The sequence below is a fragment of the Paracoccidioides brasiliensis genome, assembly GCF_000150735.1.
Source record: "Paracoccidioides brasiliensis Pb18 unplaced genomic scaffold supercont2.8, whole genome shotgun sequence".
Classification (NCBI taxonomy): Eukaryota; Fungi; Ascomycota; class Eurotiomycetes; order Onygenales; family Ajellomycetaceae; genus Paracoccidioides; species Paracoccidioides brasiliensis.
In genome coordinates this window covers 1,127,471-1,145,426 of record NW_011371365.1, presented here as the reverse complement: position 1 = coordinate 1,145,426, position 17,956 = coordinate 1,127,471, and the positions used below count along the sequence as shown (strand labels likewise).

General features: G+C 49.3%; 7 protein-coding genes across 7 annotated transcripts; 1 reads left to right on the top strand and 6 right to left on the bottom strand.

Annotated features, from left to right (window-relative positions):
- Positions 1-1,509: 1,509 nt before the first annotated feature.
- Positions 1,510-2,576, bottom strand: PADG_12147 (uncharacterized protein; the record flags this gene model as incomplete). The annotated part of the gene is made up of 4 exons (XM_010763700.1): positions 1,510-1,546; positions 1,699-1,949; positions 2,045-2,250; positions 2,510-2,576. 4 exons carry the CDS (start codon positions 2,574-2,576, stop codon positions 1,510-1,512), a joined length of 561 nt encoding a protein of 186 aa, XP_010762002.1.
- A 913-nt stretch (positions 2,577-3,489) lies between these two features.
- Positions 3,490-5,690, bottom strand: PADG_12146 (uncharacterized protein; the record flags this gene model as incomplete). The annotated part of the gene is made up of 2 exons (XM_010763699.1): positions 3,490-5,548; positions 5,674-5,690. The coding sequence occupies 2 exons, from the start codon at positions 5,688-5,690 to the stop codon at positions 3,490-3,492; spliced, it is 2,076 nt and encodes a 691-aa protein (XP_010762001.1).
- Positions 5,691-6,414: 724 nt separating this feature from the next.
- On the bottom strand, positions 6,415-8,383 carry PADG_06528 (U2 snRNP complex subunit CUS1; the record flags this gene model as incomplete). The annotated part of the gene is made up of 2 exons (XM_010763613.1): positions 6,415-8,226; positions 8,312-8,383. 2 exons carry the CDS (start codon positions 8,381-8,383, stop codon positions 6,415-6,417), a joined length of 1,884 nt encoding a protein of 627 aa, XP_010761915.1.
- A 687-nt stretch (positions 8,384-9,070) lies between these two features.
- PADG_06527 (mitochondrial 37S ribosomal protein RSM27) lies at positions 9,071-9,629 on the bottom strand (the record flags this gene model as incomplete). The annotated part of the gene is made up of 4 exons (XM_010763486.1): positions 9,071-9,099; positions 9,164-9,213; positions 9,299-9,513; positions 9,585-9,629. The coding sequence occupies 4 exons, from the start codon at positions 9,627-9,629 to the stop codon at positions 9,071-9,073; spliced, it is 339 nt and encodes a 112-aa protein (XP_010761788.1).
- A 371-nt stretch (positions 9,630-10,000) lies between these two features.
- PADG_06526 (uncharacterized protein) lies at positions 10,001-13,107 on the top strand (the record flags this gene model as incomplete). The annotated part of the gene is made up of 8 exons (XM_010763485.1): positions 10,001-10,075; positions 10,152-11,265; positions 11,458-11,866; positions 11,998-12,037; positions 12,153-12,277; positions 12,376-12,571; positions 12,675-12,987; positions 13,079-13,107. 8 exons carry the CDS (start codon positions 10,001-10,003, stop codon positions 13,105-13,107), a joined length of 2,301 nt encoding a protein of 766 aa, XP_010761787.1.
- Positions 13,108-14,236: 1,129 nt separating this feature from the next.
- Positions 14,237-15,431, bottom strand: PADG_06525 (40S ribosomal protein S1; the record flags this gene model as incomplete). Its single annotated transcript, XM_010763484.1, has 4 exons — positions 14,237-14,509; positions 14,611-15,109; positions 15,207-15,232; positions 15,330-15,431. 4 exons carry the CDS (start codon positions 15,429-15,431, stop codon positions 14,237-14,239), a joined length of 900 nt encoding a protein of 299 aa, XP_010761786.1.
- Positions 15,432-15,604: 173 nt separating this feature from the next.
- Positions 15,605-17,808, bottom strand: PADG_12145 (uracil-regulated protein 1; the record flags this gene model as incomplete). The annotated part of the gene is made up of 10 exons (XM_010763698.1): positions 15,605-15,788; positions 16,178-16,263; positions 16,361-16,431; positions 16,535-16,656; positions 16,746-16,798; positions 16,907-16,936; positions 16,990-17,036; positions 17,129-17,146; positions 17,268-17,624; positions 17,802-17,808. 10 exons carry the CDS (start codon positions 17,806-17,808, stop codon positions 15,605-15,607), a joined length of 975 nt encoding a protein of 324 aa, XP_010762000.1.
- Positions 17,809-17,956: the final 148 nt, after the last annotated feature.

Genomic DNA, 17,956 nt, shown 5'->3' with positions numbered 1-17,956 from the left:
TATTGAACATTGACAACTGGACATTGGGCATTGGGCATCTGATTGGCATGGGATGGCGATGGTAATGGTAATGGGCATGAGTATCAAATAATGGGGGCAATGGGATATGAATATGGCAGTTGGACTCTTTATATTATGCTCATTTCTTTTCATTTCATTTTTTCCCTATGTTCTTTGTGTTTTGCTTTTGACTTTTTTTATTTGACGATATGATCGAATTTGTTAACTATGGTAGTTAGTTAATCAGGGTAAATGAAAAATTCAAAAAGCTAAAAAAAGAGGGGAGATTAAAGGCTTTTTCGTATTTATTTATACGAAGGCATGCGTTTTTTTCTTTCTTTTAGTTTTCCCTTTCCATTTTTATCTTTGCTTTTCCTTTATATGAAGTTTATATCTGGCATGGACGGCGACGGACTCTTCAAGTCTGAGATGAAGTTGTTCTTAAATCAATAATTCCCTCTTATTTTCTTGAGAACTTCTATTTACTCGTGTGATTCTAGATTCATCTGTCCTTTCATTTTCATTTTCATGTATGAAGCAATTATTCTTATAATCTTTCTGTCTATTTATTGCCTTTCTCTATCTCAAGTTTATATAAATTGCAAATGGCATCTGGTAACGATCAAATGAGTTGGTTCTTACTAGTCAGCCAGTGACTTGGTGGTTACGACTGAAGAATATCAACCTCTTCACCTCCGTACATTGCAACATGCCAAAGCAGTGCAGCTGTCTGTACACACATAATTCGTATATCTAACCCATTATATCTTTATCCAGCCGCTTTTATAAACCCTTTCTAAAACCTGCCTCTCATATAAATGAAGTCAGCATCATGATCATCACCACCTAAACAAACCCCGTCTCATCAAATGACATGACATGACATGACATGGCATTAAAATTTTATATAGATAAAAATGTATACTTAAAAGGGAGAACCTTCCATAGTCTAAATGAAACGATGAAGATGAAGATAAAAGAGCTAAGGAGAAGGAAAAAGGACAAAAATAGGCATAGTAATGAGGAAAAGAAGGGCGTATAAATTATCACCACCAAGGAAACATCAAACCAAACCACCCAAGAAAAAAGGGGAGGGGAAAAGAAGAAGAGAAAAGAAAAAAGACAGCTGAATCCGAAATAAACCAGAATTTGACACCACATTGGCTGCCCAGATCAGCCATTTTGATAGTACAGCATACAAATGAGAACACCCACTCCCTCTATACACACGCATTTTACTCCACATTTCACTTCACCAACTTCAAAAGCTCTCCCACGATAAGAAAGAGTCCTCCCTTTCTTCATCACCATTCCCATTTCCCCAACCCCCCAACTTTTCTCAAAAAAAAAAAAATCAGAATGATAATAAGTTCAATTCCCGCTAATACCCAATACAACAGATGACGTACCACGCATATATATCGATTATCGGATATCGGATAATTATATCAATTGCATAGTGAGCGAGCAAAAAAATCCTTCCCACGATGTTGTGCGTCACACACATATTCATACAGGCAGCGTGAACTTCTTGCCCTTTAGAACCCTGTCACATTCGAGAATGGATGATTGGTTAGTTCAAACTCATTCAATACTGGGTACCTAGACGGGCCAGAGCTCAAATACCCCCCAAAAAAGGGGAGCTCGCAAATAAAAAAAATAATAAAAAAAAAAAGAGGGGGGGGGGAAGAAGCTAACTTGGTATAATATATCCAAAAGAAATCCGAATACAATATCGTCTGAATAATACCTGCAATCACAGAGATAGGATCGAAGAACCCATTTGCGAAATACCGATAGATCCAGTTCGGTATGTATAGCGTGCGATAAATCCCCAGCGCGAAGAGGTAGTGAGTCGTTATCGTGTCCGCCTCGCCGGTGCGCTGGAGCATAAAGAGTTGCGGGAGGATGGCGACGGATTCAAGCCAGATGGAGAAGGCCCAGAGGATCTGGAGCACGTTTTAAAAGGGGGGCGAAAAATATGTCAGCGGTGTTACAATCAAAGTATGCAGGGAGGTGGAGGATAGGGAGGGGCTTTATATACCTCTGAGAACTCATATCTGGGTGGGAAGAGTATTCCCAGAACGGCCGATGCGCCGAGCAGGTATTGCACCTTGAAGGTATCGATGTTTGGGTCGTGGGTGGGTTTATAGTCGTTTACCATGAGGTATATTGTGTATGCGGAGGAGGAGAGGAAGAGGAGTTTGAAGATGGTGTTATAGGCGGAGTCGGTGAAGGTCCAGAAGAGGTCTGTTATGATGTTTTAAGGAGTGAGTTTTCTTGACGCGGAAAGTTGGAGCTGGATGAGAGGGGATAGAGGAGCATTTACCTAGGTACCGCGTAACGTAGACGAAGAAATATAGCGCTTGCGATTTAAAGGAAAGGCCTGAGCAGCTCTGGATGGAGAGAGGGAATTGTTAGCCGGTGGCATATGTAGTGGTTGGTGGTATAGCAGATAATGGAAAAGAATTTGATTGTTGCCTGTATGAAAAAAGGGAGGTCTGCGTACACTTGACGACTTCATCTTCTGGAGGAGAATCAATATGGACATCAGATGGGAGAAATCCGCTATACATAGTAAAGAGGAAGTCAGTTAGCCATTGCTCTCGTCATTTCCCATTGCACAAATTGCATCCCATCTCCTATACATCTTGACTCCGATGATAGCGGGTCCAGAGTCGAAGCCAAAACTGCCCCAGCCCTCACTTCCGATCAAGCTACGGGACAAGCAAAACGTACCTGCCAACCTGAAGATATTCATCTTGGGCTGTGGAAATCGGGTCTAACCGCTAGTTGGCGGTTGTTCTATATTGATTAGGTATGTATTTCAATTCGATTCCGGCGTGTCAATTGAGACTGCGGCTTGCCTGTCAGTCTCTGGTGGTGATACGGGAGGGAAGAAGAGAGCCATGAAACGGGGCTTGGATGTGCGAGGAAGATTAGCCAAGGTGTATGCGGTGCTGTCTGTATGTTGTCTGGTTTCTGGTTGCTGTCTGGTTGTTGGCTGCTTGTTGACACGAAGTCTGAAACAGCCAGAGAAAGAGAGAGAGAGCTCGAGGACCAGTTCAAGTCACGTGACGGTAGTGACTGAGCAACCCCCTGACTCGAACATGAGGAGGAGATGGTAGAAGGACTGGGTATACATAGCTATGAGTCCATGTGGGCATCCGGACATGAGAGAGATACGCATATGTTACCCAAGTAAGTCCCGTAGTCTGGTTGTCGCCAGCGTGTGATGTGTTACTATCATTAACCTAGTTCATTCGAACAATCTATAGCCCTTAAAACTATCGCTTGCTCAAAGACGCTCCAGGATAAGGGGAAAGAAATAATAAATAAAATAAAATAAAAGTACAAAAAAAATAAAAGAAAGCACATAATAACCAATTCCACCCTCCAAACATCCACATAACCAGCACAACCACCAGTCCCCACAATACACCTGCCAATACCCCACACACCCTAACACAGAAACACACACAACCCCCACTAAAACGCCCTTCCCCCTCCCCCCTCCCCCCCAACCATCCTCCCCAAATGCCCCTCAGCAAGCTCACTCCTCAACGCCCCATTCTCACTTTCCCTCCTAAGCCTCTCCCACTCTCTCAACCCAGCCCTCTTAACCCTCTGCTTCTCCTCAATCTGCTCCAGCAACCTCTCCCGATCCATCTCCAACTGCACCAGCCTCTTTTCCCGACTCGGATCCAGCGCCGGCGGCAGGGGAAGCAGTTTGCCGCCCGGGATCAGCGGGGGGAGGGAGGAGAGGTGGTTTGTTGTGCGGGGTTGGTGTGGGGTACGAGGGTGGGTGTGGGATTGGGAGTGGGAGTGGGAGTGCGGGTAGGTATGCGGGTGTGGTGTGAAGGTATGAGAGTGCGAGTGAGAGCTACTGCTATGCCGAAACGGGGGCCGGTGGGAGTCATAGCTTGACGAACTTGCCCGTGGGCCCGTGGGTGGTGCTTTGTAGTGGGCTGCCATGGGCGGGGATGTGTGTCTCGATGTCCCGGATCCAGATCCGGAGCCAGACCTGGATATGGGCCCGTCCCTGTCCTTTTCCCTGTCCCGGTCCCTGTCTCTGTCCCTGGCTGAACTAGCCGGCGACGGACCACCCCCGACACTACCCCTTGGTCGCGTGGGCGCGGAAAGAAGCGCGAGATTCGTCACGCGGCCTTGAGGGCCTGTTGGTGGTGTTGGCGCAGGAGCAGACGCAGGTGTAGGTGTAGGTGTAGGTGCAGGGGCTGGGGCTGTTGAAGGTGCCAACGGTGGCGTAGTGGATTGTGGCTTGGTGAGGGGTTGAGGTGCGCTGGGGATTCGAAGTGGCTGCTGTGTACCATTCTGCGGCGCGGGTGATGGCGGAGATGGCCACTGCTGTTGTTGCTGTTGTTGCAAATTTGAATTTTGCCATGCGGCTTCACCCCTTTCGTTCCCATTCCTGTTCCCATTGCTGTTGCCGTTTCCGTTTCCATTTCCAGGACTCGGTCTGGGTAGTTTATCAGGTAATCGAGGTGATGGGCCACCTCTACTAGGCCCCCTCGGCGGTGAAGCTGGTCTGCTAGACGATGGCGCGCGCGGTGGTTCAGTAGCCCGTGATGGCGGAGATCTAATTGCCTGGGAAGGAGAGGGTGCCATAGCACCTGTAGAAGCGGGTGCAGCAGAACTAGCATCATTTTGTGACTGCATCTGTACCCTAGCTGGTAAATTAGCCGGAGACGGCGCCATAGTCACAGTACCCGCACGCGACGACATATTCCCCACCCCCACATGTAACGGCGGCGACGACCGTCTCGACGTAGTCACCGACACGGGGCCCAAGTTGTTATGTCCCGTCGGCGTACGGGGTGACGGAGACCTGCGGCGCCATGACCGCTCACCAGCAGTGGAGAGAGGCTCGTGGCGTTGCTCCCATCTGTCTCTGTCTATGTCTCTGTCTCGATTTCGATCTCGATCTATGCTGCGCGAACGAGCGCGTGGGGCGGAGCGGGGGTATTCTGGGGAGCGAGGACGTTCATACCTGCTTCTCGTCGCAGGCAAGGGGGAGGAAAGGCGCTCCCGCTTCGGAGAGCGGGGGTGGTAACTGTTCAGCGGCGAGGGGTCTCTCATCCGTTTTAAAACGGGCGGACTCCGCTCCCTTTCTCTTTCTCTTTCTCTTTCTCTTTCTCTTTCTCTTTCCCGTGTATATCTCTGCGACGGAGGTGGTGAGCGCGAGCGCCTCTGTAATCTCTGCGGGGAGATGCGGCGCATATTATCGCGAACTGGAGACAACCTTCTTGCTCTGGGGTTATAACTGGACGCTGCATCTCTGTCTCTGTCTCTGTCTCGATCTCTATCTCTATCTCGTCCTCGAAAGGGCGGGGGGCTTCGTGAGCGGCGTCGGAAGCTTGGCGGGGAGCGGCTGCGTGGTCTCCCACTGGTGCGGTCGGAGGGTGCCCAGGTGTCTGCTGCTGGTCGGGGTGGCGGAGAGCGAGCTCTTGGGGTTGGGGAGCGGGGGTAGAGGTTGTCGTCGCGCGGGAAGGGACGGTAGGAGTCGCCGAATCGGCGGCTTTCGTCGTATCTGGGGACAGGGAGAATGGTTGGTTTGGTGTTTGTTTGTAATCAGAGACAGAGAAGTGGTGTTTTGTAAAGGCGAGAAATTTGGGACATTGTTTAATGGGTGGTTAGGGATGGAGGATTTCAAACCTTCTGTCACGATCCATGGTGTTTGTTAATTGCGTGGATGTGTAAGGCTGAGGGTGGACTTGGTAGCTAGAGGATAGAGGGAGGTGAGATAAAGCAGGAGAGAGAATGCGGCGGCGGCGAGGTGAAGAGTGGGTAAGAGTCAGAGTGTTGTTAAATCAACTCATAATCTAGAAGCTGACTGATGGAGCATATTATCCCACAGTCCCGGATTTTGATCCTGCTCTGTGTTCTCTGTGTTCTGTGTTCTGTTTTTTTTTTCTCTGGTTGTAGTTCGTTGAGGTTTTCGGGTTCAAATAGAAAAGAGGTCTGTGCCACGTGACATTGGAGCTTGCATGGAATAGGGGTAATATTTCTACATACAAAGAAGAGGAAAGATATGAAATGAAATGAAATGAAATGAGAGGAAAAATTCGGTTTCAGATAAGAAATATGTACATCCAATATGCTTACGGTTATCCGATTTTGAGGCGGAATAGTGGTTGTCGACCTCCTCAATCCATAACTCATTCTATGCTGCCTGCTACATCAGCACAGAGCAAAATGGACAGAAACACCTTCAGAACTCAATTGGAAAGCATTTATCTCAAACCCACAGAAACAAGGAAATTGGACATTGGACATTGATACATAGTATTTTCCCACTTATCCCTCCCCCAACGCCAAAAACCCATCAAACTCCAAACTCCCAGCCATCATCACATTCCACCCCCCCCACCTTTACCTCTACCTCTACCTCTCCTACTACCTCTTCCCTCTCTTCTCCTCCTCCTTCTTCAACCTCTTCCGACTCTCACTAGCAATCATATCACTCAAATCTTCCTGAAACCCCCAATTCGCACTCCCCACACCCGCAACACCCTCCTCCCTCCTCCCCTTCTCATACAACCCCTTCAACCTCTCCTTATCAATCCCAGTCCCATCGCTCCCCTGCATCGCATCCAAATCCACAGAAACGTCCACATCACCGGGCTTCTTCCGCTTGCGGCTCTGATCATCCACACCAAGCACGGGGAGATTACCGTGCGCAGCTGCGCCAGATGTAGATGCAGATGCAGCCGCCGCTTTAAGATCATACGCCCGATCCCCGCCAAAGAACCCCTTAACAGCCGTTGTCCGCTCAGGAACAACTGTGTAGGCCGACCTATGGTATGCAGCAGGCGACTCTTCAGTCTCCGTCCCGCGCGTATGCTTCCGCACATCAAACTCCCCGCTGGCACCAACAACACTTTCCGCCCCTCCAAACTCCGACGGAATCGTCGATACCATTCCGCTCGGCGTCTCCAAGCCACTAGGCGTCTGCAGTCCCATCCTCATACGCCCTTCCTCCTCATCTCCCTCATCCCCACTCCCACCCTCTTCCTCCTCACTCTCTTCCTCCTCCTCCTCTTCCTCCGGCGCCTGCAACTCTCCCCACAACTCCTTCTCCACAGGCTCTCCTAGCTGCACATTAGACTGCGTCTGTAAGACACCGAAAATATCACCACCGTATAACGGCCGGTTATGCTCGTCGACAGGTGGCTTTCCATATCCGCCGGGGTGGTAACCCCACATAGCCCCAGGGGGGGGCGGGGCATTGAGACCGGGTATCTTCAGCGCAGGATACGACGGAGGCGGGCCGAAGCGTTGTTGGTTAATGAGCCATGGCGGGGGGGCGCCGGGTGGTATATTCAATGCATCTTTGAGCTCATCGCTCAGCTCACCAGGCCGCAGGTGGCGAAGGTTCGTTTCGTATTCCTTGCCTTCGTAGTACACCTCACCGTAGCGGGTTAATTCGGGCTTAGTCTGGAAGCGAAAGAAGGCTTCGTAGAGCTTTTGGTAGTCGATGTCCAACTTGCCCATTTTGGGCTGGACGCGTTCGCGCTGCTTTTGCTTTAGGGTTGCTTGTTCCTGTTTCTCGAGGGCTGCGTCGCGCATTTCGGCGATGCCGGTTTCCTGGATGAATTTGGGCAGGGCGAAGGGGGGCTTTTCGACACCGCGTTTTGAGGAGAGGTATTCGCGCTTCAGGGACCAGTGGGTTGGCACTGGGACGACATTGCGGTACGCTTTGATGTGCACTAGTAGTCGTGGATCGGAGGCGGAGGTATCTGTCCACTCGACCGTTTCTGGTTTTCGGACTAGGGCTTTCAGTTCGGCAACGGAGAGCTTGTTCATTTCCTTGCGTTTCTTTTTGGAGAGTTTGGGGCCGGTGGCTTCTTCTTCTTCGTCTGGGATGTCATTGTCGTCGTCGAAATATACTTCGGGCTTGTCGGGTTCTTTGGAAAGGGAGTCTTCGTTCCTTTCGAGTTTTTCGAATTTGGTGAGAACGTCTCTGTACATCTCGTAGAGAGGGTCGAGGGAGTCGTAGAGGTTTTCAGGGTCGGTTGGGTTTGTGTCTGCGTTTGTGTTCGTGTTTCCGTCTACATTGGCGTTGCCGCTGTCGTTGCGCTCCGGCGGAGCAGCCTCAGATGGAGAATGTTTCGATGACAGAGGGCGATTTTGCTTATAATCCTTCGTCTCAACAACCTCCTCCACCGTATCGCCTTTCGGCGCAGGAGAATTTTCACTAGATTTTAGCTGTAAGAACGTTAAGTCAGCGCCGCACTTCTCCACTTAAAAGTAGTATATAGCGATTGAACAGCACAGTAAAACACAAACATACCTCATTCTTCTTCGCTTTCCGCTTCGCTCTCTTCAGCTGATTTTTAGTTGGCTTCGCAGTGATGGCAGGCATGATGATGTCGGAGTGTGTTACCGTTTAGATAATTGACTTGATCGGAGCAGAGGCTGGTGAGGAGCGGATCGTGTGCTAGGTCGGTCCCCTTTGGTCTCTCCAGCTCAGTCAAGCAACCTTGATAGATGGGTAAGCAGGACGCATGGATAAGCTAGCAGCGGTTTGTATTTGTACCAGGAGTTCGAGGGATGTATATGGAGCACAGATGGAGCATAGATGGGGGGGCTAAGTTGTATGTTGTCCTGAGGTGCGTCTTAACCAAGTGTTTGCGAGGGCAAGAAAGCTGCAATATCGACATGATCACGTGATATAGATATTCGTGCAAAAAGAATTGTACTGCAGAGATCAGGCAGTTTGCAGTGCAGGGAGTCAGCAGTATTGTAGCTGATGATTCAGAGGATATATATGTACGTATGTAGGACTGTCAATAAGAAAATAACCCTCTAGAAATACCATTGCTTAAACGAAAAAGAAAGAAAAAGAAAGAAAGAAGAGAAAAAGAAAAACGACCCAGATGCTCTTCTAATCACCCATCCAAATGTGAAAACAAACCCCGTGGTAGAATTGTCCCATGAAATAAAAAGGAAAGAGACCCATTGCGATGTCCATATACATGTACATATATCTTAATAACATGCCCAATTATCTCCCCGTGGCGTCGAGCACGGGCAAGTGTACCGACTCCAACTAACCTCTCTTCTTCGCCGATCTCGACTCTGTCAACGCAGAAACCAACGTCAGTCAATGCAAAAGCACAAGCAACTAAAGAAGAGATCTTACCAGCAGCAGTCCTCCTCTTCTTCGGATTCCCCTTCCCACGACTCTTCAACCTATATCAATGTTCCCCATGTCAGCAATCTTCCATCACCAATCCCTCAACCACCCAGAAATATCTAATCCTGCTGCACAACATACCTCTCAATGACCTCCAACCTCTCCCCTTCCTCATAATCCACCATCCGCAGTCCCAGATGCTCATACGCCTTGCCGAGCTCCTTCAGCGTGCCTATTCGCTGCGGGTAGTAGGATGCCAAGGCGGGCCCGCGCAGGCGCTGGCGGAGGACTTTGTTGCCCAGTCGTTGACGTTCGGGGTTGTAGGTGTGGGAGAAGATGCGGCATTGGGCCTGTTGCTGTGAGTGGGATGGACGTAGATAGGGAGAGCAATTGGAAGGGGGGAACCGGGTAGTAGGGCGGAACTTACCTTGAGGAGGTCTAAGAGGCGGGAGCGGGGAACGGAGAGGGCCATGGCGGGCTGTGGGTTGTGTTTGGGTGCCGGTGGGCCGGTGGGCCAGTGGGCAGTAAATTGCTGGTGGTGGTTTATTTATTTATTTATCTATTTATTTTTCACTTTCTTTTGACGGTTGAGATTAGATTTAGAGGTGCGCAGTTAAGTGAGGGAGAGTGAGGGACAGTGAGGGAGTGGAAATGTTTGGGAGGTGGTGGGCGCTAGTCCTGTCTGGGCTACAGCATATATATTACATCGATTGACAACAAGGAGTTAACCAGCAACTAAACAGCTTATTAGCAACCGACCATTGACCTCTGACCACTGACCACTGCTTCAACCCTTGATCATTTGTAAAGGAGACACTACGAGGAACACCTAATAGGGGAGGAATGGAGACTAAACGGAAACTGGAGCCTGGTACTTCCGAAGAGACATCCGCGGGGAATGGCGTGAAAAGACACAAGGTGAGTACCCAACACATTTACAAGTTAGTATGTATCTTCACTATTAAACTACGGAGTAATACTGATATCGATCTAGAAGAAGAATTTCCCTGATGCGGAACCGGACAGTTCTCCAACATCCCCATCCTCCTCAAACACCGCAAAACAAAGAACAAAAACCCAATCCCGCCTCCAAAAACTCCAAAAGCTGACCCGCAAACTCCTAAACCACCCCGAACAAATTCCAGAAGCACCCATAAATGGCTCAGCACCCGGCCCGGACCTCCTGCAATCTCTAACAGCGCTCAACAATTCCCTCTCCCTCTCCCTCTCCCTCTCCCTCTCCTCCTCCTCTCCCCAAACCCACAACCCCCAAGATCCTCCGTCCTACTACTCCCAATCCCCCCTAGACCGCCTCTACACCCCCTCCCTCCACCTCCACGCCCAAAACATACTCCCCCCCCTCCCCCCCGTTCCCGACAAATCCCTCCAAACCGCTATCTTCACTCACGAAGGAGTCAACGACCCCACAAATACCACAACTACCACCGCCTCAACAGAGAAAAACTACGAACGCCTCGAGCTTCTGGGAGACGCCTACATTGAGATCTTCGCCACGCGGCTGGTATGGGATACCTTCCCGCGTCTTCGGGCCGGCCGGCTGTCACAGATTCGAGAGATGCTGGTCAAAAATGAGACATTGGCGGAATACGCGACGCGGTATGGGCTCGATAGGAGGCTGCAGGTTGCGGCGGAGATACGGCGGCAGGCGAAGACGTGGACGAAGGTGCGCGGGGATTTGTTCGAGGCGTACGTTGCTGCGGTGATATTATCGCATCCGAAGCGCGGGGTGGAGATGGTTGAGGAGTGGTTGACGCAGTTGTGGATTCCGAGGCTGGAGGGGGTTGAGAGGGAGAGGCCTGTGCTGCGGTATAAGGAGGAGTTGGCGAAGATGGTTATGGATAAGGGGGTGCGGGTGAGGTATGTGGATGAGAGAGAGGGGGTGCAGAGGAAGGGGGGACTGCAGACATTTTTTGTGGGGGTTTATTTGGACGGGTGGGGGTTTCGGGATGTTTGTCTTGGGACTGGGACGGGGATGAGTAAGGTTATTGCGGGGAATGAAGCGGCAAGGAAGGCTTTGGAGAATCCAGTTGCGAGGGAGGCGGCGGAGAGGAAGAGGGCGTTTCATGCTGGTGATAGGAAGGGGAGTGGTGAGGAGGGAGGGAGGGGGTGAGAAGCAGGGGAAGGCGGCTGTATGATTAATTGCGAATTTGGCATGATGATGCCCTGGGTAGACCAGGACATGCTATGAAGCTATACTATCTAACGAATTCCTTTATGATTGCCCCCGAAGAGATAACATCTACCCCCTATTCATCCACCGACATACTCTATCCATATAGATACCGGTCACGTGGTATCAATCCAATCCCCGTTCGACGTTCTCACAGAGAAAAGACATCGAACTCCTCTTCCATCCCATCAACATAACATCGCCTACAGAGGAATAAGTATCCCTCCTCCACACCATCACCACCACCCACCACCAAAACCACGACAGCGTGACAAACCCACATACCATACCACAATGGGACTCCGCATGCCCATCCCCTGTGGCGTCTCCCTCCGCCGCACCATCCCCTATCTATATCGTCCATTCAGCTCATCCCCAACTCCATCAAGTAAACCAGAGCTCGCCTACCAAATCTGGCCTTCTCTCGATAACTCTACCGCAATCGATGAAGACCGCAACCCGATCGTGTTCATGCATGGACTCTTTGGCTCCAAACAGAATAATAGGAGTATCAGTAAGTAAGCAAATAACCTTACATGCAAACATACGTGGTGACCCATGTGGCGGAGACTGCGAAGGAAGATGTGAGAAGTGAGAAGTGGAAAGTGGGAGGATGCGAAGCTGATACGTGATGCCGGTGATGTTGTAGGGCGTTGGCGGCGAAGTTGAGGAGGAGGATTTGGGTGGTTGTAGGTGTCTTTCTTTCTGTTTCCGCTGGGCGGGGGTTTGAGGCATTCAGGCATCGTGGTGTGGAGTAATATTCATGCATTGACTATGATTTTGGTTAACGGTTTCAACATACAGGATCTACGAAACCACGGAGACTCCCCGCACCTGTCCCCGCACGACTACATGTCAATGTCAGATGACGTCGAGGCATTTATCCAGCGCTTCAAGCTGCACAAGCCGGCTTTGATTGGGCATTCCATGTACTTCCTCCTCCCTACCCCCGTACCCCTCCACCAAACACCCCCAACCCCCAAAGTCAAATATCCAATTGATGTGTATCTGATATATCTGAAACCAGGGGTGCAAAGACAGCAATGACTCTCGCCCTCCGCTCCCCGCAGCTCATCTCATCACTGATATCTGTCGACAACGCTCCCGTCTCGGCGAAGTTGAGCAGCCAGTTCGTGAACTATGTAAAGGCCATGCAGGAGATTGAGAGGGCGGGCGTCACGAAGCAGAGTGAGGCGGATAAGATATTGGAGCGATATGAAGAGGTGCGTATGCCAACATCTACAACGTATCAACGCACAAATTCCCACACTCCCCCTTCTCAACGCACACACCGTATCTCTAACCATATTATTTGCTACCCTCCAGTCCCTCCCAATCCGTCAATTCCTCCTAACAAATCTAATCCGCAATCCAACATCCCATATCCTAAAATTCCGCCTCCCCCTCTCAACCCTCGCCTCCTCGCTCGATGAACTCGCCTCCTTCCCCTACAACCCCGCCACAGCGCCCGCGGACCTGAAGTTCGAGGGACCCGCACTCTTCATCCGCGGCACGAGAAGTGGGTATGTCAAGGATAGCATGCTACCGGCTATTAATAGATTTTTTCCTAGGTATCAGATTGTGGATGTTGAGGCGGGGCATTGGGTTATTTCAGAGAATGGGGTGGGGTTTAAAGATGGTGAGAGTTTTATTTATTTATTTATTTTCGGGTTTGGGGGTGGGGGGTTGAAAGGGGGAGAGCTTTGCTAACAGATGGATGTTGTGTTTAGCTGTTACGGAGTTCCTGAAGGATAATTAGACCGCGCGACGGTGGTGGATATGTTTTGTGGAGATTCTGGGTTTGGTTTGGGTGTTTCGTTGGAGACATGGCTGGCTATTAATAATATAATAAAATATGTCCTTTGACGCTGGTTGGAAGCGGGGGGTTTGGTATATGGAAATTATTTTCTCTTTCGGTTTTTGAAGACAGCTGAGGTTATTTTGTATGGATACTTCCTTAGAGCAAATGCTTTTTGATATATAGACATTTAGTTCAGTTCTGCGACTGCAATTTCATCACATTCCTGAAAAAGAGGGCGTGGTTAGGGTAGGTAGATGATGTTGGGCGCGAAGAGAGTATAGACGTCCACAGCACATTTTAATTTTAACAGTAACAACACATTCATGAAATGGAACCAAAATGCCGGGACTGCATCTAACAAGCCTAAACGCCACAGCGGTGGACGTTGACATGTTTCTTTTATATATATATCTCTGGGTGGAGTTGATTGAAATCGTCATGCAGGTGACATTCGGCGACGAGAAAGAGTTATGGCAAGGGAGATTGAGAGGGTAGGATAGAAAGGGGGCAAGAAGATATTATCAGTAAACCGTGCCACATGCCCCATTGATTGCGGCTGAAAAGAAGCTGGAAAAGTGCAACAAACTAAAACAATGGGAAACCATTCTAGCCAACGATGGGTGATACCTGGGTGTGGCTTTTGTGGAAAATATTTTCCTCTCATGTCAGCATTCCCTTCCGTTCGCTCGCTGATCGGTCGACCGATGGGGCATGGGATTGAATATGCGAAATACACAGAACCTTTGAATTGACACCGTTTTGGCGCTTTTGAATATCTCAACCAATCAATCACGGAATGGGAAAAGAAAGGGTAAAGTCGAAGTGGAAGAACACATAAATCACAAAGTTAACATATTCCGCGTTAAAAAACAAGAAAACAAGAGAATAAAAGAGAGAATTAGACTAGAGGACCTCGGCAGCAGCGACAGCGGCAGTAGCACATGAAGAGAAAGAAGGCTAGTAAGGTAGAAAAGCTCCTTTAAGGGGGTTTACATGATCTTAATTTTTTTTAATGTCCCGACTTGCAGGTCCCCCTTTATCACCTCCCCTTTTTGCCCCTTCCGCCCTTCCCCACACGCCCCAACGCCTATTTCATTGTGTAACTGCTTAGACGCTCTCGAGGACGGTCTCTTTGAACTCTCTCTCGACCTATGATACACGGAAAAACGGTATGAGTAAAATGCTGATGTGGAAGTGGTGGAGGATTGTAAGGTATGCTAATTTTGATATGGTGGGTTGGATTGGATTGGGTTATTACCTTTTGTCCCTTGTCATCAGTACTCGACTCTCCATGGAGGGCGAGTAGAGCACCCAGATCGAACTTGGGCGATTTGAGGAGCTTGACTTTACGGATGTGGACCTATACAGCGCAAAGATAAACGAGCGAAATTAGTATCAACGTTCCAACTAGTGCAAACAACCAGCGAACAGCGCCATTAGAAACAGGTGGTAACATCTCACATTCTGCAACGGATAAATCCCATGCGTCGCCTTCTCAATCTCCCTTCCAATAACCTCGGGAATAAGCTTCGTCAGCTGCGCCAAACTCCTCGTCCCTGCCTCCCGCTGAATAATCTCAACCATCTTCTTCCGAATAGCTCGAATCTGCGACGACTGCGCATACGTCGTCTTCTTGATCTGGTTAGGCCGTCTCTTGGTGAAGGCAATGGCGAACAGGCGCAGGAGGTAGTCGTCTGTGGTCTTGACGGTGACGTTGGCCTCGATGAGGGTCTGCCATTTGCGCACGAGCGAACGCAGCTTGTCGGAGGTGAAGTCGAGGCCGTGGAAGTTTGTGAGGCAGTTTTTACCTTGGACTTCGTCAACGCGAAGTTTCACTTTGCGGAAGGCATGGTCTTCGTCGTTTTGGAGGTCAGCGAGTGAGACTTCAAAGATGCGGCCTTTTAGGGCATCGTTGGCGTTCTTGAGGCCGGTTGTGCGGTTTACAAGAGTTTTGCCAACGCTGGGTATCATGTTAGCATACTGGCATTCCTTTATGTATGGGATTTGTTTTTCGGTGGATATCTGTGTTATGGATTGGGGCGGGTAGATTCTTGTACTCTCTGATGGCAAAGGTCGAGGGAGCCTGAGAGATTGAAAAGAGAGATTATTAGTATTTTTGTACATATGTATGTCTAAATTCTCCCCACCCCCAGGGTGGTCACGATATTAACATCACATACCTTGACAGAATATTCATCTTTCCTCGAAAAGGGATCCTGAGTCCGCTTCTTCAGGCCCTTCTTACCCTTCGACAGGCGCTTGTTCCTGAACACACAATCCATCAGCATATCAATGATCCCTAATCCCTAATCCATTCCCATTCCCATTCCCACTCCCACTCTCATCCTCATGCTCAATCCCACATCCAAAAGAGAAAGGGTAATAAACAACATGAACATACTTTCCGACAGCCATATTTGCGACTCGGGCCTATCTTGCAGCTGGCAAAGACAGATCAGATTATCGCATCCGGGGCCTTGAATGGAGCCAGGGGGTTGAGGGGTCGGGTTGTCGAGATGTTGGAGATAGCGACAAGCACAGATCTTCGACAAACGTCTGGCTCTTTGTTTGATGTTGAATAAGGAAAATCCCACACAAATTTCCCGCTAAGCGAGCCCTGGGCCGCTAGCCATAGAGGGCTAGTGTGTATTATATAAGCAGAGGCAACCCTATTTCTTGGCATGGAGCCAGAAGAGAACATCCATCGGTAACAGTTGGATGAATATATCTATCTGTGATGCTTTCTTGTGTGGATTGATTGGCAGACAAGGGAGTCAATGCATGGGATATCCAAAGTAATTAAAACGTAACTCTAGTTGCCTATGTCTAAAGTTCAGATATTTTCCATTTTAAACATCTACCCTGGGTATTGTATCTTAATCGAATTCACGGATATCCAAATAGTGGAAAAAAGTTCTATCCGAATGGTGCAAATGATCATGAAAGAAGGGAAAGTGAAATAAAAAAAAATTTAAAAAAAAGGTGGCATATGGCATATGCGTCGTTAAGAGGCATTGCTTGGTCCTACATCTTCTGTTCCTGCGAACGGTTCATGCCTTCCACACCACCTCTGCACGACATCCGGACCGGACCTAGACCTAGACCTTCCTCCCCCTCAATGCTACAGAGGCATTTAGCATCAATAATACAAAGTTCGCCCGTAAACGACCATACGGAGCTCAACTGCAAAGGGAAAATGGAATCAACTTACATCAACATCCTCCCACGCCCGCCCCTGCACCTGAGAAAGCTCTTCCATACTCATGACTTTGCCCGTGGTAACTGCATCATCGCGCATTAACAGCACCATTAGCAATTTGAACCCAATAACAAACCCATAAAAGGAAATTGAAGGGATGATGGGAAGCAATATTCCCTTCCTTACAGTAACCGGCATGTATCTTCGCATCGATCTCCACCCGGCTATCTTCCGGTATCAGTTCATCAGGGATAGGCACCCGCTCGAGGATGGGGATGCCTTGCTCAACAATCGCGTCGTGTTTCATGCTGTGGGGACGGTTGAGTTAGTAGCTTGTTCGAAGCGGTGGTGTGGTGTTTTATCTGCTCTCACAGGCAAGGGATGGGACGGGACTTACTTTGACATGCTTAGCATTCGGTCGATTTTGGTGATGCCGAGCCAGTGGAGGATCTAAGGGTGTAGTGGGTAGTTTAGTCAGGAAGGTTGAATGGATGGATGACTCGATTATATGGGTGCATATGCTTCGTATATTGTTAGATTTTGCAGGGAGTTACGTACATCTGGCATTAGAGCTTGGAAACGCATGTCCTGGAGGATATGTTAGATATCGAGCAATTGCAACTGAGCAGCGAGTTTCGTACCTTAACGCCTGCGATATTCTCGGTTCGTTTGAAGTATTCGCTCGCGCCTACACTCTCATTAGCCCCGTGTATCCGTCATTACACTCCACACTCCCTCCGACAATGGGGGGGAAAAAAAGAAAAAGAAAAAGGAACATACGATCAGATCCCCGCTTCCCTATATCCATGCGCACCTCATTAGTAAAAGTCAAAATGAAACAAACAAGCATCCCAAAAACCAGGGAACAGGCACAGGGACAGGAATTAGCCAGCAAACCAGCCAGCTAAAATATACTAACGCGCATTATAAACCAAATACTTTGTAACCTCCCCCAACGCCCTCCCTTCCTTCCTAAAATAAATCACAACCCCGCTCCCGCCCCGCTGCGCCTCCTTCACCGCCTCCTCAATCCCAAATATTAAATAGGGCCGACAGGTGCAGATATCGGACCCGAAGACGTCGCTGCCGTTGCATTCGTCGTGGACGCGCAGGGCCAGTCGAGCGCTGGGGTCGGACATCTTAGCTGGGTCGCCGAAGCAGTAGACAGTTAGGCCGCCTATGGGGGGGAGGAAGAGCTTGATGTCGCCCCGTGTTATTAGTTCTGGATACGAGCCGCCGGTGTTTTCGAAGAGGGAGCGGCGGAGGGTTGCTTCGTCTGGGTCGGGGTTTGTTAGATATACACAGATAGATGGAGAGACAAGATAACAGCGTATTTCGTAATAGGGAGGAAGGCGGTGGGGGAAGAGAGAGCAACCTACCAATTTCAAACCTCTACTGCAATTCCCGGGATATAGTCAAAATTTCTTCAAAAGTTGCCTTCGGGACCGCTTACTCGCCATTTTTCATTAGAAAAATCTTCCAATCAGCCTTTCAGGCGGGTGCTCTCACCACTCTTCCTGTCCTCCGAAGAAAAAGATGAAGCCTTTCTGACCACGACGGGGGGCCGGATATCCGGGGAGCCCTCTTTTATGGCATGGGAAAAGTTCA